Source organism: Drosophila tropicalis, unplaced genomic scaffold (assembly GCF_018151085.1).
Source record: "Drosophila tropicalis isolate 14030-0801.00 unplaced genomic scaffold, ASM1815108v1 contig_593, whole genome shotgun sequence".
NCBI classification, from domain to species: Eukaryota; Metazoa; Arthropoda; class Insecta; order Diptera; family Drosophilidae; genus Drosophila; species Drosophila tropicalis.
Genome location: NW_027173070.1, coordinates 20,287,281 through 20,313,459, shown reverse-complemented (window position 1 = coordinate 20,313,459; position 26,179 = coordinate 20,287,281). Strand labels below are relative to the sequence as shown.

The window sequence follows — 26,179 nt, the reverse complement described above, 5'->3', positions numbered from 1 at the left end:
CATGGAACGGACGTACATTTTTCGTCGGCGGACAGAGCTCAAAAAATCGTGTGTGTGTTATTTCAAAAACAAAATACTTAAAATAATACACAATTAAACGGCAAGAAACTTAAAAACAACGTTGGGAAAAACAAATCGGAATTCATTTAAATAAATAAATCGAAGAACCAGTAGGCGGTGGCGGCGCCACAAACTAAAAAATGTATACAACATAAAAGAATACCAAAAGTGCGAAATTATTTAAAACACAAGAAACTTGGCCGCGACTTTTGGCAATTCGAATTCACAAAAATTAAATCAAAAGGAAAACAGAAAAATAAAACGTAATCAAATCTGGAACGCGGACAATAAATCCGAAATTGAATTTCGTGCGCAAATTATTTTTTTGTTTTGTCGGTAGAGAAACGCGGGGAAAAAGGCAACCTGTAGCTCTTTCTCTTTTCCTTCTTCAGACGCGTTAAATAAAACACAATATATATACATACAATATAAAAATATATATAGAAAATTGTTTTTAAAACAATCAAAGCAATCAACAATAACGGCAACATAAAGCAAAGCCAATGACCTATAACAGTTGCTAAATATATCGAGCAACAAATCGCAAGATTTAAAAAAAGCAAAAACTATCAGCGAACAAGCAACAACAAAAAACAATAACAAAATGTGGTGCATCTGCAACTTTGCGAATGGTACACAACAGGCTGTCAAATGGGATCCCAAAGCGAATGGACAAGAGTGTCTGGAGAAGGTATGTAAAGAGCCTACAAATCCATATGTTATCAATTTTACCCTCTCATAGGATTCAGAAGAACTTTTTTTCTAAAAAAAAGTCTTTACTTATTGTTAAATTGTCATTTAAACGAGTGTTATTATTGTAGTTAGTTAAACGATTTTAAAAGAAGCTTTAGATTATAATTTCCTTGTTTAATCTTTTATTGTCATTTCCTAATATAACAGATTGATTAGTTAAACAATTGTTATTAAAGATCTACAGTGTCTAACAAGGGAAACTTCAGGTATGTGAATCACCGATTTGGATGAATTTGAAATATTCCACACAGCTTCAAATGACGGGGTATTCTATTCTACAACATATCCAAAATTCATCCAAATCGGTGATTCGCATACCTGAAGTTCCCCTTGTTCCTCTACTCTTATGATCAATTTCCCTTTAGGTTGAGTAATCTTTGACTAACTTTGGTTAAAAAATTGTTAAGCCTAAAATTTATGGTTAGTCGAAAAGTTTCAAGTGATTTCAGAAGAAGGTCAGAGTAGAATTAGTAGATAGTGGAAGTTACATTTACTATTTCTTCAAGTTCCTATCATTAGTTATGTAAAAGGAATTGATTTATAGAGTATAGATTTTTACTAAGAAGTTTCTTTTCTACTACGAAAAGTTTTTTTGTCTTTACTACGTAGTAGACGTAGTAATCATCAGTTCTTACCTTGTTTTCGATAAATCACACTTTTGGCTACATAATAAACTTAAGCTTTTTATGGCATTTGTTGAAGATCTCGCACCTGAGTTTTGGTTCAATCTTTCTCCACTCTAGTTAATTGTATTACAAAATCAAGTGGTTGTTTTCTAATAATAACTATTTATTGGGGGGCTGGACCCCTTGCAACATTTTCCAAAGCCCATCTTATCAGTGCAAAATAATACATATACATATATATTGAGTGTTTCACTCTAGTAATTATTCACAATATTTTGTTATCAAGAATTCTCTCTGTCTGTGTCTAATTTTGTTGTTTTCGTTGTTTTGTTTATTAGTTTCGTTTTGTTCCATGGAGCACTAATCCATTTCGAAATGCCTTAATGTTAATTTGGCGCCCTTGACAGGCGATGACATTACTTTACCCCCCATGAGAGAGAAGGCTGAATGGGTCGCTTTGGCTTATCAGTTGCTTTTTAACATTGTGCGCAGCAAAGAAATCAAAAAAGGAAAAAAAGAAAGAAAAGTGCAACAACAAAAAGAGGGTTGCATGAGTGATAGATATATTTTAGATTCTGACTTCGATTTTATCTGTTGAATTTGGTTTAGTTCAATGTCCAAGTGTTGAGGCACTTGAAAACTCTTAAGATGGCTGCTTCTGTTTGCATAGTTTATGTATGTATGTAGGGTTGGTAGGTAGGTAGGTAGGGTAGGTTCTTTTTACCCCACATTCCCCTCCAACCTCTTCTAAGATTACAGTCGATTCGGCAATTCGCCTTGTTTGCTAGCCTAATTAAGTCTCTTTGGCTTATACATATGTATAAATGTGTGTGCCTGTGTGTGTGTGTGTGTTTGTAATCTAATCAGCTAAACTTATCAAAAGATACGCACACAAACACAGTCCAACGTCTATATACATATACATATATATTAATGGCATTGTAAATATATGTACTCTAGTGTCTCAGCCCTATTTGGTTGCCAAGTTTCTTATCAACTAATAAAAACGAACAACAACCATGCTAAGAACAAAGTTTTAGAAATGTATATTTTCTATAAGGTACCTCTACTTTATCTTATCAATTATCAGTTCTACAACAAAAATAACAACAACAGCAAGAACAACAGGTTTATTATGAACTTTTTAGAACCTTAAATGGTTAAGTGGGTTAATGAGTTTGATTTAATGTTAAAATTAAACAGCAAAAAAACAACTAAAGTTCAAAGTACCCTAAATGATTCTGAATCCACCTGGTAACCCTAGAGTCAATGATCTGGCAACACCAAAATTATTTGTTGAGATGAAGCAGATTAACAAATTGACTGACGTAGAAAAATGCTCCTTCGGCCACATGCTGAGACTCACGTATTCTATGTACAAAGTTCAGGGTCCATCAAAATCTACTCTAATCTAATATATATACATTTTATTAGTATTATATATATTTTTTTTGTCATTTTATACGATTAAATTGCTTCATTTAATGACCGACCAAGACCCATCATGAACATTTGTCATAATTTTATTTTATACTGCATTAATCAAATCAATTATTTATAATATTTCATATAAATGAGTGCGTCATCCTCGGTTTGGTAGACAATAATTGGTTAGCGGATTGGTAATACAAATTCCAATAGGGCCATAACTTATCAGACGGTGGGGTTGACGATGGATTCCTGTTGCAAGCGACTCATCGTCGTAAACTGAATTCAATTGATTTGAATTGATTATGCAATAGGTGCAGATGTATGTACATATGTAGGAAAGGGGAATGAATGAAATCACTTTCCAATTAACTTCCGTTCTAACCGAAAGTGCCTTCTTTTTTCAATTGTGAAACTTAAAAAATGAAATTGCATTTGGTTGTCTGTCACTTTTTTTTTAAGTATTTACTTTCGAAATCAATTTAAAGTGAATCAAAGTCGGAAGAGAGGGAAACATGGTGGAACTCTGTGTTTTTTTGGTTGCATAATTTTTGTGCCATTCGGTTTAGTCAGTAGGCGGCTTAACGCCTGGCTAATGAACCCAAAAGGCTCGTCTTTATAGAAGCTTGATGTGCATTTTTAGTTGTACATTTTAATTACAACTTTGGCAACCCTAGCAACAAAACTGAAAACTTTTCCAATTGCAATCGCTTTGCGAAAGTTCGTTTGACGTCATTTTGCCCCCCCCCCTCCCCATGCTCCTTTCATATTGCAATCATTACAGCTCCTCCTTCTCCTCTTGCCTACCATGATTGTGTTCTCAAGTTTGCATGTCAAAGGGAAATTACTACAATAAAAAAAAAAGGATAGAGGGGAATGCATGAAGGGCCGATGGGGTTTTAACTACTAGAAAAGAAAACTAGAAAAACGAAATGAATGTTTCGTTAGCTCGATTTGAACCGCTGTGTGCTCATGTCAAAAGTCGTCGTCGTCGTTGGCGTCGACGTCGTTTTTCGTGCCCCGTCATAATGAGCAACAGTTACACACAGAGACAAATGCAGTTGCAATTTGTGCACTTGTTCCAGCTCATTGCTTCTTGTCGTCACCAAAGAACCTGTTAAGGAGCCTATTTAAGCTATCTCAAGTGGATCCGCATTGTCTACTGACAATACAAAGTTCAATTGTCATGCTGATGATTAAAATGAAACGCCGCATTGATGATCGGATGATAAATGCGTAAAAACCCTTCACTTCTAGAAGAAAACTTAGAACAATGACGTCTTATTATGACGGAATTAACTGGCCTGCATTGAATTTCATCGAAATTGAAATAGCCAAGCAGCGAGTTAACACTTTCCAATAGCATATCTTAGGGGTAACTAAAGTTAAAAATTCTTTCATCTCTAATAGCTACCACTGTGCCATTTTAAAGTCAAATTGATTTGCTTGTCCTCACATTGACTTAGGGCTTATCAGATTGCCTGACTAATTGGATCAGAACATGACAATTTTAGCACAAGCACAAAGTGTAGGTGTAATTATATTTGTGAACAATGCTGTTGCTTCACATCATCCCGTCTCCTTCTTTCCCCTCTGATCCTGTAAGCGGAGGAAGTATGAGTTTCTACTCTGCTGACACGTTTGAAGTGTAATACAAAAAGGAGGGGGGCTGTGTAGTCAACAAGGACTCGACTTGACGGTGCATACAATGTCCTCGTTCTCACTCCGGGCTAGATTTGATGAGGCCTAAGACAAGTGACGACAAGGCGCACACGGTTGTCGGGCGGTAGACAAAACGGGTCAAGTGCAGTCAGCCGCTGGCCAATTTTTTAGCTTGTGCCGACCAAAAAGGCAAAGAAATAGATAGATACATACATATGTATAAAAAATGTATCTCATGGATACACAAGAAATAACAAGACTGATAACAATTATATACACTTTTGTACCTCTGGATACATACATATATATATATATATATACTATCTGTTGTATATACATATGTATGTACATGGGATACTTAAAAATAAACAAAATATAATTTGTCTCTCTCCATCTTTGTCAGTCTCTCTCTGAATCTCTGTCTCGCTTTTGCTCTACCTATATCTCGCTCTCGTTTGGCGAACAAGTTTAAAAGGCAGCCAACAACAAAAACAAATTGTTTTTTGGTTCATTCTTTTTCAGGTTTCTTGTTTTTTCTGTTTTGTTTTTTCAATTTTTATCACCTTTTGCGATAAAGGCGATTTGGCAAATTCAACAACAACAACAGCAAAGAGAAAAAGAAAAGCAAGCAGAACAATAAAAAAAAGATATCATCAGCAATCAAAGCGTAAATGATAAATAAACATAAATAATTTCATTCCATTTTCAACGTTTAATACTTAAAACGCAATTTACTACAGATGTTAAATTGCAAAATAATATACATACATACATACATTTATAAGTTTTACCTAGCCAGAGTACCCTGTACTCGTTTAGCCTTCAATATTTAGCATTGGCTGGCTCAAAGGTGTTTACACCAATCCAAAGGTGAGAGATGTTGCACGCCTCTTGGGTCATCCTACCCTTTAATCCACACATATTAGGAGTAGTTTCTTTTGGTGATTTGAAAATGTGAGGTAAACTCTGCATAGTGTTGGCAAACGTTAAACTATGTTTCAATTCCAAATATCTTCCGCCTTTTTAACAATTAACTTAAGTATTTGATTTAACTAAAATTGCGAAATTTCTCTAGTTAATTTGAGGAATATTCGTCAACTCATATAGTCTTATCCAACCCTATAACCAAATGGAACATCTCCGCTCTGGCGGGAAATAGCCATATTTAGCTTGAATCCGTTCTCAGCTACTGATTATAGGGCATTGTGTAGTCGAGTTAGTTGACTCTTAGATCGTAACGTAACCAACTGGTTGTTCTTTGTTGATTTGCCTTTTCTGGTATTTCTGTCTGTACAAAATGTCTCATTTCTTGCTTGTTTTTCGTCTTTCTGCTATTGTTGTTGTTTTTTTGCCTTTTATTTGTTGTTAACGCTCGTTTTGCTGCTCTCTTTGTTGTTATTTGACTTGCTTTTCAAACATTATTATTAACAATTTAAGCAAATAGATGGGGGCAGATAACGTGTGTGTATATGTACATACATATACATATAAAGACTGTGTGTGAATCTTCTAAATGAATTCGTAAGCCAATTAAAAACAACGCAATTTGTTCTTAATTAAACAATATAAAAAAAGAATTTCCATTGTAAATTCTCTCTTTGATATTTATCTAACAATTATTTGAGAATTTAACTTTAATTGATTATATCTTTGCTCTAGATTTGGAACATTAGCTTATCAAACTGATTTTGTGATTCTCTATATGGAATTGGATTTGTTAAACTATTTTATTTAATGTTTACATAATAAATTATTTCATTTCATTTTCGTTTTGGTTAGTTCTTCCATGTATTTTTTTCGTTTTTGAGGGTCATAAATTCTCAACACGCACAAATGTTGCACCACTGTTGCCTGGCCGCTCCCTTGGCCATATAAAATACTATATATATACATATGTATACTATATGTTTATATATATTTCATTATTCATACTTCAAAATCCCCGTTTCACATTTTTCATGTAGTTCTGCAACAACTGCGCAAAAACAAAAAGAACAAACAAAGAAAGAAACTAAAAAGTAAAACGAAAAAACAAAACAGAACGAACCAATTTAATTTCAAGTTTCAACATTTCAACTCTCAAATACAATATTATATTATAACATTTAATTATTGTTCTGGCTGGTCGCTTGTGGTAGAACATTTGCCATTTTGCTGTTGCTTTTTTAATTAGCCACAAAAATTTGGTAACCAAAATCCACCCACTTCATTTGCATAGGATTAAGATATATGTATTTATTGGTTGGACCTATTATAAATCTGCCGAGCTTAATATACATACTAGTATCAGAAAATAAATAATAATTCTTTATCCAAACTATCGAGGGGGACTATGCGGATTTTAAAATTCATTTTCCAAACAATTAAGTCTGTTGGAAGTTTTCATTGTAGGCATCGCATTGACATTTTGCCAATTTGAAAATTAATTGCAACCAGCAATTGGTTTTTGGGTTGAGTTTCGATCTACCCTGCCCTTTCTCCCGAATCCCACATTTCTCCCTCAATGTGTGTGTGTCCTGCATCCCTTCACCTTGTGGTCAAACAAGTCGTTTCGTTGGCAGCGGGGCATTTATCTTGGTTGTTGGGGCCACCAAATATGCAAAACGAAATGACCCAACCCCAGGACAGCGTGGACCAAACACATTGTTCAGGGTTATCGACCAGGCTTTTTGGTGCAACTGTGAAAATCAGTTAAGAAAAACTATATAAAAAAGTTTCATAAATCACAAAAAGAAAAATGAACTACATGTAAAACTTTTTCATTAGATAAGAACTTTTAAGATACAAAGTGCACATAAAGTTAATATAAGAAAAAAATAATTCTAATAAAGGGAATGCAATTTGTTTAACTTTATTTGTTGCTTGAAAGGCCAAGAAAACTTTACAAATTTCATTTTCATTGTTTATTTTTTTTAAGAAACATTAAATTAAAAAACTTGAACGAAAAATTAAGATTTAAAGAGGAACATTGAACAGAATGAACAAGTTGAAACAATTGGAAGTGGAACAGATTGAGCTAAAAGTTTTCCTGAACTTTTTAGCTATATTCTGGCCAGATTTTATTGTGATATGGAAATGGATATTTTTTAATAGCTACATACATACCTAAGGTTACCGTATGAACAAGGAAAAGTTTACGTTTCACAATGTTGACAAACTTGCGGCCAATTCTAAAAAGCAATTCCTTAATTTTCCAAACTTTTGAAACTTTTCGCACTTAGCAAATGCTTTTGCACCATTTTGCAGCTGTAAATTGTATTTCACTTATCTCTTTTTTGGAGAGCTTGACAACCCTGTAGAAACACACATATGTGCTGTGTGTATTTTATTTGCTCCAATTTGACCAGGTTGAAAGTTTTCGTTAGCGTTGAGGTCACACACACACACACACCACATACACAGAATGTTGTGCGTGCGAGCGCCAGCCTGTCTGCGTCCTTGTTCCCAACTCCCAACTTCTATGTTGTCCTCCCCACACCCCACTCCCTACCGTATAACAGTCTGTGTCTATGTGTGTGTGTGTGTGTGGCATGTCCTTGCCATGCCAGCGCAATTTATGTTTACACCGTTTGCTTGGCGATGCGCCTCGCCAAATCTATCTGGAAAATCGCTACACCAAGCCAACCCACCGCCTGCCTGCCTGCCTCTGGGCGCGCTCAATCAAAAGGAAATTATATTCGCGTGCCAAAGTGAAAAGAAAACCAAGCCAACTTCCAACTGAACTCAGACCAAACTGAATCGAGCCAGAAAAACTATAACAAATTGAGAGGGTGGTATGTGAAATGAAGTCAGCACTGCGCCCGTCACGTGTAGTGCAAAATTGTTCAAGTGAATTCGGTGCTCTGCTCTTATATCGATTTAATTGGCTTAAGCCAACAACCTCCCACCATACACTACCCACCACCCACCGCCTACCAAGTCTCATCTGGTTTTGTGTGCACGTATCAGTTGTGTATCTCAAGAGTAGAGTGTTAAGTGTCAGCCAATAGTGAAGGCAGCCATCCAATGGCTAATTAGCCCCCTGGGCCAAAAGCAAAGCAAAACCTAATCCAGCGACAATGACGACAGAAGAGACCAAGCCAAGGCAAGGCACTATGCACGAAGTGCAGTGTGGGATACGGGGAATGTTATGGAATGAAATGCGGCTGCTTTTAAGCCAACACTTAATGCAATTACCATTTACCGCCTAACCATGAGCCTGCCTGCCTCTTCATTGTCTATCAGCCATACACTGTGCGAAGATACGTCAATCTAGATGAAGCCGAAGCCCTAGAAAGACAATGACAAAGCACTGTAAGAAATTAAAAACCTCATTGTTCAATTTCAATTAATTAAGAATTTGTCAACAGAACCTCTAAACAGTTAGCTAGCTTATAAATTTGGAAACTATACTTGGTCTTGAATAAAAATGTCAACAAGAAGGGGAAAATCCAATGAAACAGCTGAAGTAGACTTTAATCAGCTGTTGATACATTGGCTAAGGCAAAGGAATATCAAGTCATTTAAAAGAGCAAAAGACAGCATCTTGGGTCAAACAAGTCGACTTGGATACTTCCTTGTATCTTGAAAGAAGTAAATATCTTAGTGTCTTAATAAATTTGTGTCCGACCTCCTCGCTGGTTGCTAGAAGCAGCTCACTAAGTCTCTATTTAAACTAGTTGGGAATTACAATTGCATATATGCATGTTCGACCTTATTTAAAGGTTAATGGCGCCATAATGATGCCCTAATAGGGTATCCTGTAGTCGTTTATCTAGCTGATTAATTGAATCTTTTCTTTTCTCTATGTGTATGCATAATAGTTTTATGATGATGCAGAAATCGTGCCCGTACATGACAATGGCTGAAAATGTTTCGTAAAATCAATGTTAGGTGACGGCAAATGATAATGTCATTTGCCTAAGCAGGCTAGCAGGCAGTCAGGCACCATCACTTGGTAGCACCAACCAACCCCCGACACCACTCCACCACCGACCACCCTCCTTGTGTTCACTTTTTCTTTTACTCGTTTGCTATCTATTGTTTTGCATGTGTATTATCCTTGAACTGCTTTTCGCTGTTGCTTGTAAAAACAACCAAAAAGAAAGGAAAGCAAATGAGTAAGCCAGAGCAAAGAGAGAAAGGGAAAGGCAACGGGCAAGAGGTGCAAAGGGAAGGGAAAAACCACCAAAGCAGCCAACGGAAACATGGCTTGGGCCATAACGGAACACAAAAAACAGAAAAAAAAAACACCTCTCAAACCTCTGTTCTAGGCCAAGCAAACATTGCTTAGAACAATAATAAACAATAAAAATAAAACTGAGAAGCAACAAAAAAAAAAAAAAAAAAAAAGAATGTAGATGGGCAAAACGCAGCAGCAGCAGCAGTAGAAAAAAATGAAAGAAAGAAAAAGTTGGAGAACAATAAATTGCATAAAAATGCAGCCGAATAAAATCCGCAAAAAAAACGACAAAAAAGAAAGTAATAGGAGGAATAAAAACCCCAAAGAAAACTATAGAATAAACAACACACAAACATACACAAACACACACACATAGATAAAAGAACCAGCAAATAGGAAAATGCATTGAATGCTTTTGCCTCTGCCATTGTATTCGAACAATTTGTGCTATAAAAGTCATTCCCCGTCGAACCCAAAGTCCCTTTTGACGCATAAACGTAGCATACAGCAGGGGGCAGCATATCAAATCTCAAAGCAAAACTGTAACTAGATCTAAACGGATAAATCGAAGAATTTGGCACTCCTTGCAGTTAAAAACTTCTTCTGGATTTCGTTTGAAAAGTTCGTTTAGATAAACTAATGGTTAGCGCAAAGGAATGCAAATGGCTTTAAGAGTCCAAACTTTTGTTTTGACTTTAAAACATCGAAAAGAATTATTCCTTTATCAAGCTTTATAATTATGCTTAGACTAGACAGACCAATAACCTGTAATACTGATCTATTAGTAATCATCAAAGTCATCTTCAATAATTGGTTAAAGCTTTTTGGATTCTTCATGAGGAAAGTATGTACCTTCCCATTGTAGCCCAATGGCTACACCCATGTCCGTTTGCACCTCTGCACAGGCCTCGTGGCACTTTTTCCCCTTCGGTTGCATCAAGCGCCATTGTAAGTGCCATTTTTTGATGTGTCTCTAATGGCAATGCTTTTGTTTTCGCCTGCACCCTGCCGCCCTCCCCCCAGTCGGATTGTTCGACGGTGGCTTTTATTGTGGTTTGCACATTTTCGTTGTCGCATATAGTACTATATATATTTACATATATGTATTTCTATACGATACACATGCATTGTGTGCCTATGTGTGTGCCCCTACTTAATGCTGTGGGTTTAAAGTGGATAACAATTTAAAAACTGCTAATTTCATTATCAGTCAACACTCTCGACGCCCTTTTTTTCGGGTCTAATGATAATTAAACTGTCATCTAAATGCTCTTTACCACCCACCAGACTCAAACCAAAAAACACGCACAAAACAAACAGACAAGAAAAATAATCAAGTGACAGAGAGAGGGAGAGAGAGTGAGAGAGAAACCGAGACCAATTGCCCTGCGGGTATTTGCATTGTTCCAGTAACATCAGCAGCAACAACAACAACAACAACTCTAACGCCCACACGACAACAACCACGCCCTCTCAGACCATCCACACCATGCAGAAAGACAGAGAGACAATAAAAGCGTAGAGATAATGCCCATTTAATTGGGCCTCTAAGAGGTTTTCATGCCCAAAAGCCTTTGATACACATATATATAAAATTTTAATTAAACACATAGCGTCCAATATGTAAACATTTAATTAAAATTTACAAAAGGATTTTGCGAAATAAGCAAAAATTTTGTTCAATTATTTTGTTTTTTACTTATTGCAATCGAAATTTTCATAATGCGGTACCTGAAAATTAATTTATTCGCCACTTGAATGAAAGAAAAGTATCAGAAGCAATTTCTTTTTCAACTTCATCCTTAGTCATCCTCTCTGAGGACTCGATTTCTGAGTCATCTGCAGTTTGTTCTTTTTAGCAAATGAGTCAGTAGTAGCCCAGATTTTTGCCCTGTCTACTCCTTCTCTAGAAAATGGCTTTTGAAAACTATTTATTTGGTAAAGTGATTATCGAATAATGGTTTAATCATATACACAGTTCCATGAATCATCAAGCTTATCTATGACTAAAGCACAATTTATCGAAAATTTAAATTATGGCCAAATTTTGTACTTATCAATTCATAAATTGTTTCCTCATGGTCGTATATGGTGACTTTATGAGTTATGTTTATGCTTTCAAATGAATTTTATCGTTAAAGTTCAAGCAGAGCCGGAAGAGTCCCTTCTAGAAGACCTTCGTGATAAAAAGAATAACCTTTCGATAAATCAAGAACGTTGAAAAAAACCTTGTGAACTAGAAGGCTGTGATATAATCAACAGTTAATACGAGAAAAAACTTCGCGACTAAATAATAACTAGTCTCTAGTACTTTAACCTTCAAAAGGTAATCTTGTTTTTAATATTTAATCTTTTTTAAGCCAGGTTAAGTCCTTCACTTCAGTTGGAAATATGTATATACCTTTAGCTATTATCATTTATGACTTTGGTTTATATTTCCATCAAACTTATTTGGCCCGAATAGAAAGCGGGGAGACCATTGGCAAATAATTAGAAATTCTAAACTATTTTTAAATGCATATCATGGCATTTGCATACATATATATTATATATAAATAAATCATTCTAGTAATTAAATTTTCTTGCTATAACCGGTTGCTAGTTTCCATTTTTTTCCTTTTCTCTCTCGTTCTCTCTAATCTTACAACTGTCAATCTATTTGTAAACGCCCCTTTCGCCCCCATTTTACCTCGAGTAGAAAAAGCATTTTGCCATTTTGCTAAATTGCAGGAAATTCTACATTTTTAACGAAGTGAAAATTGCCATTTGGCATATGGCACGGGGACATTGTGCCGAGTTCCCAAGTCCTTTTTTCCATCCAGCCATCAAATGTCCATCAAATGGAAAGAAAAAGAACCTCCACCACCACCACCATTCACCGTCTCCCCCCATAGTCCAACACCGTCACTACTTGGGCATCATTAACTGCAATGACTAAAGTCATTTCAATAGCGTGGGATTGGGTGGGAGCTGTGGCTGGAGAGGGCAGGTTCAGGGGATAGGCTCCCAGCTAGTCACGCGCGATTTCCGATATCCTTTAATGACCGAATCGTGGTCGTGGTTACACCCACAGAAATACAAGAAATGGGGCACAAGGACGATGTAAATGTAAATTGTACCTAAGCACGAGAAATGCCTTCAACCGAAATGGTATTATTATTATTTATACATATTTGCATATCCAATTCAAAAATTATCAGGTGCAAAAAGAGGAAAATCAATAAACCAAGGAGACCCCCCAAAAAAAAAAAAAACCCAAAAAGGAATGAGAAAAATACCAACAAATATGAGAAAAAAGGACGAAGGCACCTCAAATTCTCTGTCACCTTTTTCTCTCTCTTTTTACTCTTATACACTCTCTCAGTGTAAGTGTGTGTTTGTGTGTGTGATAACTTAATTGAAATACATTTTTTGGTAGGCAGCCAAATGTTTGTAAGCTTTTGGCCATGTGGATTTATGGGTAAACAACTTTGAATGGGAAAATGGATAAATCATCCAACAACAGCAACCACACAGCAGCAGCAGCAACATCAGGACATGCACCAGCAACAGCAACAACAACTCGGAGGAGTGGATGAAGGGAGAAACACAGCAGTTTATATGGTCAAAGGAAATGAGCACTAAAACCGATTTACTTCGCTTTTCTCTTTTCGCCCTTAACATTTATTTCATCTGCAATTTATTTGTTTTCCGCTTTTTTTTTCCTAGTAATTTTATTTCTTTCGTTTTCATTTTTTTCGTTTTTTGAAATTTTGGAACATTGCCACCCAACAACAAAAACTACTACAAGTACAACAACAAGTTATTGTCATTTATGTCTACAAGGATTTGCCGCATAATATTTATCTTATTATTATGCATCTTTATACTCTTCAGACGGATAAGAATTTAGGGTATATTACTTCTCTGATCGAACTAAATATTCGTCTAGTTAGTATGCCAATCCAATAGACATTGGCTTTAAGGAGGAACATTCTTTTGCTTAAGATAAAATGCCGCTGATAAGGCAAAGCGTATCTCGAAGTCGACTTTAATGTGTCTTCTTATGTTTTCTGGCATCCTAAATTCTAGTCTTTCATCTCGGCAAATTTTGTTATTTGAAAATCCTTAGCCCCTTGCCACTCCTTTTGACGAAAATTGCCTTCAAAGACCATGACCTCGAAGACTTTTAGAGAACCGCATCTATCCATTCGTCCATCCCCCACTCCTAGTCGTCGCCTCCCTTCCAGATTCAGCTCCTGCTCCCATAGACATTTCCATTGCACATTTCCTACCATTTTTTGGTTTATATCGTCATCGTCGTCGTGTGCACTTGACATTTTCTTCTTTTGGCTTGAAAAAGAAAGTTCTTTCTTCTTCTTGTTCTTGTTCTTGCTTCTAGTGCTCATTCTGGCGCACATTTTGGCCTAAACTCGAAAGCTATTTATTTTATGACCAAAATGTGCAAGCCGACAAACATTTATGCATAAGCGTTTGAACATGAAAAATTGTTCGAACATTTAATGGATAAGGTAAGAGACAGAGAGAGAGAGAGACCCCATATGTATTTATGTCCAAACTCTCTAAACATCTGTGGACTGTTGTTAGGAAAAGTTTTTGCACCTAAAGTGCTTGGCCCAAAATGATGTATGAGTATAAGAAACCAGCATTAGCGTGAGCAATAGCTATTTGTTAAAAACAATACAAGGAAGGATGCAAAAATGACATAAGTTGCTACAAAATGAATATATAAATGTCCATTATGAACAATAGGCACTTGAGAAATCTGTTTATTATCAAATATGGAATGACCAAGGAATCCACATCTACCAATAAATCTTGTTTAAACCGTAAATCAAGACATTAAAAATGATTCCACTAAATGTTTCAACTTGTTTAAATGTTTAAAGGGACCATAAACTGATATTGACTCTCAATTTTCATGACAAACTTTATCTAAATATTTTGATGTTTATTCTTTTCTGTATTAAGATTTCAAATTTAGATTTATCATTATTGGTTATTGAAATGATGATATGTGAAAAAGCCCAAAAGGATTTTTATACAAATTCAGTCTGTGTGTCTCTTGGCCAAACTTTTCCTTTTCTCATCTTTAGCATGTTGAAAAATCATAAGAAAAACTTGTGTGTGCCTTTTCATTCTCCATTATTAAACACATTCGCCTGATACTTTATGGAAAACTTTGTAGAAAACTTTTGTAGTCTGAAGAACTTTGGCACTTCCCTTCGCCGGGCTTCCTTCCCTGTTGGCCCAAAAGTGACCGCCGAATGAAGTTTTTGTTCCAAATCACAGATACGGAAAGAGAGAGAGTGAGAGAGAATTGTAGAATCTTTTGCATCACGTTCCATGCAATCGAGAATGTGGCATGCTAATTAGGGGGTCCTCCTTATTGCCTCCTTGCCATCCTTCATCCTGCTAACGAACGGCGTTACGGACCTCATACTTATTATTATTATTACGAGTGTTCGGGGCTCTTATGTGGCATAATAATTTAATGCGTTTCCATGCTTATATATTTCACATTTTTTCCTGCTGCTGTTGTTGTTGTTGGCACTGAGTTGGTTTTGTTTGCATTGCAGTTTTTCCTGCGGCTTTTCCGCATTTTCGCGGCGGCAGTCACTTAAAAAACAAGAGGCTGGATTACATTTCCCTCATTTTTCTCATGCCTTTCCATTTTCATTCTTTACATTCCTTTTTTATTGTGCTCCTTCCTACATACATATATATATGTATATGTATATATTTGTATGTATATATAAGCATAATTTTATTTAACGGTTGCAGCAGCTTCAGCTTCCAGCCTCAGTCTCAATTTTGACGTCACAATTGAGGCTGATTCACTTGTTTTTGGTTTTATTTTTTGTTGTTGTGTTTTTGTTTTGGTCATTTTATCATCTTGTTCGTTTCGGAAAAGTGTGCCAAAAGTCACGTACTACGTAAATGTAAGGCAAGTTGGTTCGTTGTTTGTTTGGGGATCAACTCTTGGCCAAACTCTCTGCACAAATTGAGGACACTGTCCAGTGTCCATAATTGCCAGCGATGAGAGAGTATCTTGCTTTGCTTCTTTTCCTTTTCATGTCCCAAAAAAGGCAATGTCAACTTCGGGGAGAAAAGCCAGAGCCAAAATCCAAAATCAACTGCCAACTTTCACTAATTAAATATACAAGAAGCAACAATGAAAACACATATCAAACGGCTAAAACGATGTAATAACCAAAAGAGAGAGAGAGAGAGCGAGAGAGAGAGAGAGAAAAAGGATCTCCTTCAAATGACACAATTTGCTTTGCTTTGATTTTATTGATAATTTTTTGTTTTTGTTTTTCTCGTAATAAAATTCCAATCAGTTTTGAGGCGATGACATGGAGAGATACCCTTTAATGAGTTGAATCTCAATTGGATTGGAGATTTCTATAGTTAAGCTGATTCACTTTTGGCTTCGAATTTCGTCTAGGTTTTCTTTTAAGGAAAATTTAATATTTAGTAAAACTTTTCTAACTTTTCCGTCTAAAAAGACCTCTTCGGTTATTAAGCCAAGTCAAGCTAAGAAGTCAAATAAGGCTCTTAAAATCCATAGCTGCCTTCGATGGCTCCGATTTAAGCTAGAATAAGGCACACAAATTAAATCTAGATGGACAATCATCTTCTTTGAATTTCATTAGTACTCATTTATACGATTACCTCATTGCAGATTGCGCAGGGTATACAAATTCGCACTACTTATGTACATATATACATACTTATGATGTGTGTGTGTGAATGTAGTTGCTGCTACTATTATAACTGCACTTTGTAGTGTTTTGTTTTTGCTATTTTTGTTGTTGTTTCTATTTTGCAATAAAATTTATGGCTAATGTACAAAGTCCAATGTGCGCGGTCGTTCTGTCGGCCGGACGGTCGGTCGGCATTAAGAAATTCAATAAGCACTCAATGCAGGCAAATAATAGAATTTGCAAATAACTAAAACTAAATTCGAAAACCGACAACTACAAAACACACAAAGTTTGTGTTAATTGTTTACAGATTATATGTAGATAGCTCTTCTAAGTTTCGTTTTTCCCCCACTTGGGTTCAAACTCGAAATGAACCACAGCGAAACAAGGTGATGGATGATATACATACATATTTGCATTTTGTTCAGTTTTTGAATACTTTTTCCTGATATCTGAGTATAAACAAAGCCTTCTTTTGTATGTGCTTTGTGCTGAATATGACAAAGTGGAAAATGTGCAACGTTGTTTTCCATTGCTGAATGAACTCATTTTAGGTCACATGAAGAATATAATTTTTCTTTTTTTTTGCATTTTGTAAATTGAGTTGGCCCAAAAATCGAAAGAAAAACAGTTTGTAATTGGAGGAATTGCATTTGGTAATCATATCGAATTGTGCATCGGTAAGAAGAATGAGCCCGAGATTTGTTTACACTTGTGAGTTTCCAAAACAATTTTGACCAAGCATGAAGAATGTTATGATGGAATGGTATTTTCTGATCCACTAAACTATCCACTCCATATCTATTAAGTGCTTTTTGTAAATAAAAAGTTTATAGACTTAGTTAAACTTTTTATATTCATATTAAAGCAATTTACAATAGATAAGAGAATGCATTAAGTAACAATTTGTATAAACAAATCTTGGTTAATTGGAAATCGGTTATTTTAGAAATAATTTATTAACAATAATAAGTGAAATCGAACAATCATTTCGAAGATCTACAGATGATCCACTCGAATATTTTGCCCCAACAACAAGTTTTATTGTCTTGCTTACATCATCTTGACATTTTGTACCTTCCACGTAAATTGCACATTGTGTGACCTTGTGATCTTGAATGTATCCATCCCATCATTGATTTTCCTTTTATTAATAGGTTTGCACTCGCATTCGCTTTCACAATTTATCAGTGTTTGGTGTGTTCCATTATCACGTCAGCAATTAAAAACGTGAACAGTAAGTGCAACTGCAGTAGCACGTGGTTGACTCTGGTCACCAGTAAATGGCAACAAGATGGCCAAGAGACAGGGAGGAGGAGGGCAGAAGGCGGCCAGAAAGGTGGAGAGGCTATAAGCCAGAGTTTTGCGTCTCAGTGCATAAGTAATTAAGTGCAATTTATGGCCAGAACTCGTGCTTCATCAATTTCAATACATTGAACCTGTTTCTCAGTTTTACAACGGGCCCATCAACAGCAGCAACAAAGTTGCTGCCATTTTGCATTAAAAGGGAATCAGGTGGAGGGGTGTTTAGCAGCTGTTTCATCCACCCGCTCTTCCATTTGTGCTTGATGTCAGTTTCATCATCACCGTTTCCATCATCATCATCATCATCATCATCATAGTCATCATCATCATCATTTATCTATCGTTTGTTGAGAAGGTGCGATCACTCGACAGGCGCGTGCTTTCTGACTGCTGCTGCCCCATTCTACTTAGCCCCATCTATGGCAGGTTTTTTATATTATATTTTGTTCTCTTCCTCCTCTTCTACATCTTTTGTGTAGTATTTGTGCCTTTATTTATTTATTTCATTTTCATTTCATCGTCAATGGCAACGAAAAGAGCAACAGACATGAATATATGAACCAATAAATGGGAGAAGATTGACTTAACCAGCCAAACAGTTGCCAGATGTTGAACTCAATTTGAATGCACTGAATCTTAACTATGGGTTATGAAACCGATAGCGGGAATTCTAATCAGCTGTAATTTTCATCAAATGCAATTTATTTCAATGGATTGATTGTAATGATAGTGTTGACAAGTTGGAAAATTTCTCAACACACTTTCGACATCGGTAACCCCCAGCTATCAATGGATTTCGATTTCGAAAAGTTGTTGCCAATTGCTTACAAAGGATGAATTTGCCATGGGTTTTATTTTAATCTCTGTACAAACAAACATACATACATACTTATTTATTAATATGTATAAGTTTCCAAGACAAAGACCTTGACTCTCTCGCCATCTCTTTCTATCTTGCTATCCCCCGCGAAGTGCATTCTTTGCTGCTTGCACGTGTGTGACCCTCAGCGAAAAGCAAAATTAACTTGATTTTGATAAGCCAATGTAAGACAGAAGAAGCTCAACTTGAAAAGAAAGAGAAAGAATGGCATAAAGTTGTGTGCCCTAAGTTTGTAAAGTTTTCTGCGCAGGTTCAAAGTACAAAAAACCCACATTAAAGCCGGCCTCCTCGCTCAACTGACGTCATCGACGACAGAGGCAAACAACAAAAGAGTCGAAAAGGCGGGGGGAAGGAGGACGCGGTTGACGAAGACATCGAGCAAAGTCTCAGTTACAGTTTTTAAACGAATTAGCAACAAAATAACAAAACAAAATCAAAATTACAGTAACAAATCGACGATCAGTGAGTGAGTGAGAGCAAGAGCAAAGATGTTGAGCGGGGGCAAAATATGTTCATATACATGTACATACGTATGTATCTGTATGTGTGTATGTATGTAACACACAACAAACACTCACTCGGTGAGTGCCGCTGGGTCCAAAGTCCAATTGAGACGACAACAGAGTCCAAAGTCCAACCAAAATGCAGCAACAGAAAAACCAGACCCCGCTGCTAGTCATACCCAGCGCTCTTCCCCTGAACCACCCCCGCATTCAGTCGCTGGGGGCCCCCCTGACAATTCTCACGTTTACACACACACACTAACAGATGTCGCCTTGTTGTTCTTGTGTTTGTGTTTTGTTGTGGTTTCTATGTAAGAGCAACAAATTGCTCTTTACATGTTGTCCTCTCTCTGTTATTTACCCTGGCACTTGTGCTCTCTCTGTGTCTTGCTCTGTATCTCTCTTAACAAGTTAGAAACTCTTCATCTTAAGCACACAGGTAACAGAAAATAACAAAACAAAAAATATATATATGTATGTACATATATATTTATACATATGTATATGTATATAAAGTTAATAAGTTGGCGCATTTTACGAGCAGAGTGAAACGGCTCGACCCTTGCATTACATTTTATTTACACCTTATTACGAAATGTGCATTAAAAATCTGGAAAAGGAATTTTTTATTATAGGTAGAGATAAAAGTATAATATACCAATACATACTATATATACAACATCATCATCAAGGTGACACCTTTTTTTTTTTTTTGCCTTATTTGGATGCATTTTTAACATTTCCCCAATTCCAGTTTATGTTTATGCCCCAAGCTATAAACTATAAATATAAATTCTATATGTTCGTCTAATCTCTAACTGCATCAGTTATTGCCATTTGAGGTGGGTCAGTGTTAAACAAAACAAACGGGGAATAGGTGAAATATGAAGTTTGGGGGAAGGTGGAAACCCTAAATAACTTTTATCTTGTCAGAGTAAGATCCTAACCTCACTCAACCTAACCTCTAAATGAAACATCATCTAACCATGTAATGACTTTGCTATAGATTCGATCTCGTTTAGGGCATTCAGAAGTCGACATGACCGTCAAACAGAAAACTTTTTCTGTATAATATTCACGTTGAAAATAGGTTCACATTGCCTTTTTGCTTTTGCGTAGTTTTTGTTTTTGGTTTTTTGCTGTTGTTATTTAATTTTAGCGAAATTCAACACAAAAACGTGGACTTTGGACTCCCCCGTAACGCTGAACAATTTTTGCGGTCTTATTTTGTTCCGCCTGTTGCCACGTTTTTTTCGTTTCGTCTCTTTATTGTTGGTTTTTGTTGTTCTCAAAAATTAAATATCTTTACGAATTGCTTAATAAAAACCAGAATAAACGACAAATTAAACACACAAGTAATTCAGTAAAATTTTATATAAAATGTGTAATAAAGAAATTTCATCACTCGACTGGTGGGGGTGGAGGAGTTGAGGTTGTGTGGGGGAGGACCACAACGGAACTGGGTCTCTGAATATCTTAGTTATTACGATGATGATGATGCCGGTGCCCCAACTGTCTGGGGAAAATCTTTGAACTCTCGAGAGGCTTCATTAGATACGCTTTGGTTGTCAACAGCCATTTGCTACACCACCACCCTACCACCCAATCCCTCCCCAAAAACGGCCATGAATAAGACGCAGAGCAAGAAAAAAAAAAATAATAACGAAAATCACTCACACACAAAAGCTTCCGCCACAAAAACGGCAAAACGCAACCACACAAAACCGCATGGTGGGGGAGAATGAGGAGAAGGACGAGGCGAAGAAGGAGCTGCTGGTGAGATGGAAATTTTTTTTTTTTTGGTGAAGGCAGACGCCACAGCCACAAGTGGGCCCAGGTTGAGACTAACAAACCACCTAGAAACTTGCTCTTGAATTTGAATCTCTGTCACTCTCTTGTCATGTAAATTGATCTGCAGAAAACTTGATTAATTAATAACCGCAACTGTCACAGGCATTTGGTGAACTTAATTAGTTTGTTTTACGTTTAATTATACCTACGAGCTGTGTGTGAGTCATGAAAACGTAATAACCGGGCAAATGAAAGTACCTACTCAAGTGCGGATATCAAATTTGGCCAAAAGGAAACATTGCTTTTTTATGAATTTATTAATGAGAATCCATGGAAACATTTCTAATTAACTTTTTCCATCCAAGTTTAATCCAAATTCAAATTTAAACGGTTAGTTGTGCCATTCTTAAATAACGGTAAGAACTTGTTCTTTTGTTAAAATGAATTTCGGTTAAGTGATTAGTCTTTCGCTTAGTTTTTCTCATTTTTGGAAAATTGATTGATTTCCGCCGTTTTACGGGCCAAACAGTTGACATATAAAAAATTTAAACATCTAATTGTAAATGAGAAAAGGCGTCGAGGCCTAACAACTTCCCACAACACTCGCAGGAAAGAGCAACTTGTTGCCTTGGCTACACAACTCAACTCACCTTTCCTCATTATGCAAAGTGCTCCTAAGGGTGGTGAAGTGAGAGAGACAGAGAGACAGTGGGGGTGGATGGATGGATAGATGGATGGGAGTTGAACACATAGCGGAAAGCACACAAAATTTGTTGTTTTGACATTTTGGAATTTGTGCGCGCTGAGCAAAATTTTATTTTCAAGCAAGTGCTGGTGGAGGAGTGGGGTGGTGGACACCAGCTTTGGGAATGTGAGGATGGCATGCGATGAGTTTGGATTGGCTGTTATAACAAACCGACAGCATCATCATCATCATCGTCATCATTATTATCCTCGTCGTCGTCGACGATGACTATTGTCGACTTGTTTATTTGCAGCAGTTTGCTTCTGCGACTGTTGTTGTTGTTGCTGTCAACTGACATGCTGCAAACATTTGAATTCGTTCGTTCCATTCCATTCCAAATGATGACACGCTCGTTGCATAAGCAAATATTTCGAGACGACCCACAGCTACATACATACATACATACGTACTGCCGAACCCCACTACTCCTACGCGAGTTTATCCTTTTACGTCTTCCCCTACTACCACCCCTACCTCTATCCACAAACCAGCCAGCCAGCAGAATCATCTCCCAAAAACCCATCCAGTATGCCAGTGGCAGTTGTTGCTGTTGCTGCTGATGCTGCTGCTGTCATAGCAACGATGTTGGCGTTGACAAAACCCACAGACAACAGACAACAGGCAGGCAACAGCCAACATACAGTTAAACGGAGGACTACTACTGACAGGACATTGTCGACTGTCGTCTGTTGACGGCCGACTAAAGCCCTGGTAGCCTGGTGCCTTCTACATGTGCCTCCATCTCGCTCTCTTGTTGCCAGTGACATGTGCTGTCGAGTTAAATTGATAAGTCGCTCATCCAGAATAGATTGCAATTCTTTTTTTTCTGTTTTCTTTTAAGCTTTAATTTAAACACAAATTATGTCTGTGTGTGTGTGTGTGTGCGTTATGTAAATGTAAATTTGAAGCATCCACAGTTGATTACACCAATCATCTTTAGTAACTCGTATCAAAGCATCCATATATCGTTTGCTTTCCACATCATTTCAATGCTTTATGACATTTTTCTAATCTGTTCCTTTCTCCTATCGCTCGTTGCAGGTTCTCATGGCCTTGGGGATTTTCTGTGAAATGGAATATTTCGGACTAGAGCATTGGACACCAAATCAAAAGGAATCGTCTACTCGTCAATGGATCAATCTACGCAATCGTTTATCCTACGACAGTGGCTGCAGCGGCAGTAGCAATGGCATCCCCTTGATGCTGGCGTTGCGTGTCAAGTTCTGGGTTCCTGTGCACTACATCCTTCAGGAGAGTGTGCGCAATTTGTTTTACATGCAGGCTAATCGGGATTTACTCGAGGGTCGCTTAACTGTCAACGATTGGAGTAGTGCAGCCAAATTGGCAGCACTCCTCTGTCAGGCGGATGGCTTGCGCTTCAATGACTCCTCACTGCGGGCAGAGTGCCCTTTGCGTATGCGCAGCGAACTGTCAGCCCAACAGCAATTGCAACAGCAGCAGGCTCAGCAGGCCCAGCAGGCTCGCCTGGATCAACAGCAACGCAAGGAGAAGGAACACGTACTGAGTTTCAAGAAGCGTCGCCTGTCCAAACAGAAATCGGTAGAGCATATCGAATGCTGCGCCACAATTAGTCAACAACCTTCAACTTCACCCTCAGCTTCACTTTCCGCTTCTGTAGCCTGCTCCTCCTCCCAGTCCACATCGAGCTCCAGCAGCTCGCCCAGCGCTAGCAGCAGTCAAACCAATTTGGAAGAACGTTTGGCCACCAATCCCCTCTGTGTGTATGAGAAATATGTTATAGTTCCGGCAGCGGAAAGTGCATCGGAGAGGGAGATACCCAAAGATTTTCTACGACAAATCGCCATCGAGCATGAGAAATTGCATAAACTGCAAATGTCGGTAAAGTCAGCAAAATACGGCCTACTCCAGGAAATCCAGGGACTCAATGGTTACGGCGAGGAAGTTTTCAGTGGAGTGACCACCAATGAGCATGCCACACGCTGTGACATTGCAGTAGGAGCACATGGCATCACGGTTAACCGTGGGGGCGAAAAACAAAGGTAAGTTTGAAAAGACACAAAATTATCCAAATGCCTTAACTAACTCTCATTTCTCCCTTGCCATAGCATTCCCTTTGGAGCCATTACTGCTGCCAAATCTCTAAAACGTAGTTTCAAACTGGAGTATATCGATGATCATAATGATCGCAAGGATCTCGAAATTAAGTTACCCAAACAACCACTTGCAGCTGGCCTGTATCGCTCGATAACGGAACGACATGCATTCTATGTGTGCGATAAAGTGCGAGGAGTGGTCACAAATCAATTCACCAGAGATCTCAAAGGCACCATTGCCTCCATGTTCAACGAGGACACCGAACTGGGCAAGCGTTATGTGTTTGATATCCAGCACACTTGCCGCGAGGTTTACGATCACGCCAGACGCATTTTGCATGAACGGGGCGGCGATTTGACCGCAAATTCGATTGAATTTCATGGTGGAGCTGGTGGTGGTGCTGGCTATGGTGCTGCAATTGGTGCCACAAATGACTTGACCATTGGCCCTGGCGCTGGCGCTGGTTCCATGGCTGGCAAGATAGATTTGGCCCTACGCGAAATGGAAGAACGTGAAGCAGCGATTGAGCGCTGCGTGGACACGCGCATATCCGAGGCCATGCAATGTAAAATCTGTATGGATCGCGCCATCAACACAGTGTTCAATCCATGCTGTCACGTCATCGCTTGCGCCGAATGTGCGGCAAGGTAAGCATTCACTACTAAACTTATTCTCTTCGAAAATTTGTCTAACCCTTAACTCTATCTCTTCTCATTCCATCAGATGCCGCAATTGTCCCAATTGCCGTGTGAAAATAACCACCGTAACCAAAATCTATCTGCCACCGGAGCTACGCACCAGCCAAACTGGCAATGGCAGTGACATCAACAACAGCAGCAACAGCAACACCACCACCAACCCCACCAACAAATGTAATCCCGGTAATAATACCACAGCCGAGGATCACATTGAATTGCAAGAGATCTCGGCCAGCAATAGTTCAACAGATGCGGCAATAGCTGCCGCCATTGATGGTGCTCCTATTCCTGGACAGGCCAAAGATGCTTCAGATGCCTAGAATTGGTTGTGCTCGCTGCTATTCCGGCTGATGGAATGGGTCTGCGTGCCGATTGTCTGAATTGACCATAATCTCTTGTCCAAAATCCAAATCTGAGCAACATGAAACAAAAAAAGAAAAGAAGAAAAGAAGAAAAAAGCGAGAAACAACATTAAACAAAACAAAAAAGAACATAAAAAACGGGATCAAACGAAACATTTTAAAACAAATTAAACCAAAAACTTTAACTTATATGTATATAAATGCAATGTGACCCAGAATCATGTCTACAATCTTAGCGCCTATATCTTTACTCAAGTATTTTTTTAATTGGATATGAGAGCCTGATCTATAAATCTTAAAACCCTAAGCTATAGCTAACAAACATAGATATATATATATATATATATATATATGTATGATAATTAAGGATATAAAACTACATACTACATACTTGTATCTGTAGATTCTAAAAAAAGTGCTATTTAACTCTTGTCTAAGACTTCACACTGTATAGCCTCTATGCCTACAAACTAGAAACTAGTGCTAGTTACTAAATCTAGCATAAATGTACCGATACCTTAGATACATAAATACATGCATATATCTATGTATTTAATTATAACCTTGAATGTACAACGCGACTACTTACTAAACTTAATTGTTAGAATTTTATGCGAAACTAAACTCGAGAAATGTATTTATTATCTAATGCTAAACAAAGATATATATATAACTTAATAATATGCCTAAATTTTTAGTATTTGTCTGTAAAGCAAATAAAAATGCAAAGCGAAATCCTCCAGAAAACAATTCTCTAAAATATATACATGCATACATACATATGTAGATAAATAGACCACAGAGATATATATATATATATTACTATATATACACATAGGACAAGCGTACAATAATAATCAGAAATTTAAGGAGCAAATAGTACTAAGTACCTGCAACAACAACAAATCGCGTATCTCTGCAGCAGATATTACGTAGTGAATAAATAAATGTTAACAAATGTTATACTAAAGAAAACAAAATACATTAAATTATATATACATATATATTCATTTCGTTATCTTTATCATTTTTCTGTACTGTGTTTTACTGGGCTATCAATCCACGTTTATCTTCCATTTAAAGATGTTTTATTGCCAGCTAATTAAGTTTTGATAAACACATCTAGGGGGAAGGGGAAGTTTAGTTATGCGAGTTACAGATTCTTTGATGCGTTGTTTATCTATTGATTGGACACAATTGTGTTTTACCATTTATTATACTATATAACTATATTTCCTTTATTACTACTACTGACTTACATATACATATGTAAGAAAACGGTCAGAACTTAAAGCAACTCGGCGATCTAGTGCTTTGAGACTAGCCGCTTGAGAATCAATGAAATAGGTAAAGATTTGTTTAAATTTTGTATGCCGATCAAACTTTCCCTTTTCCACCGTCGAAATTTAAAGCACTGAT

General features: G+C 37.2%; 1 protein-coding gene across 2 annotated transcripts; it reads left to right on the top strand.

Annotated features, from left to right (window-relative positions):
- dnr1 (defense repressor 1) lies at positions 1–25,762 on the top strand. Of its 2 annotated transcripts, none has more exons than XM_068290392.1 (4): positions 1–751; positions 22,666–23,645; positions 23,712–24,347; positions 24,424–25,762. In XM_068290392.1, exons 1-4 carry the CDS (start codon positions 665–667, stop codon positions 24,716–24,718), a joined length of 1,998 nt encoding a protein of 665 aa, XP_068146493.1. In that variant the 5' UTR covers positions 1–664; the 3' UTR covers positions 24,719–25,762. The 2 variants fall into 2 exon arrangements, with proteins under 2 accessions (XP_068146493.1, XP_068146494.1); XM_068290393.1 differs by lacking the exon at positions 1–751 and adding an exon at positions 20,563–20,864.
- The last annotated feature ends 417 nt before the right edge of the window (positions 25,763–26,179 follow it).

Excerpts from the sequence above, each read along its gene's own strand:
- dnr1 (XM_068290392.1), top strand. The coding sequence starts at position 665 with ATGTGGTGCATCTGCAACTTTGCGAATGGTACACAACAGGCTGTCAAA. Across the intron at positions 23,646-23,711 it reads CGTGGGGGCGAAAAACAAAG|CATTCCCTTTGGAGCCATTA; the intron begins GTAAGTTTGAAA and ends CCCTTGCCATAG. Across the intron at positions 24,348-24,423 it reads TGCGCCGAATGTGCGGCAAG|ATGCCGCAATTGTCCCAATT; the intron begins GTAAGCATTCAC and ends TCATTCCATCAG.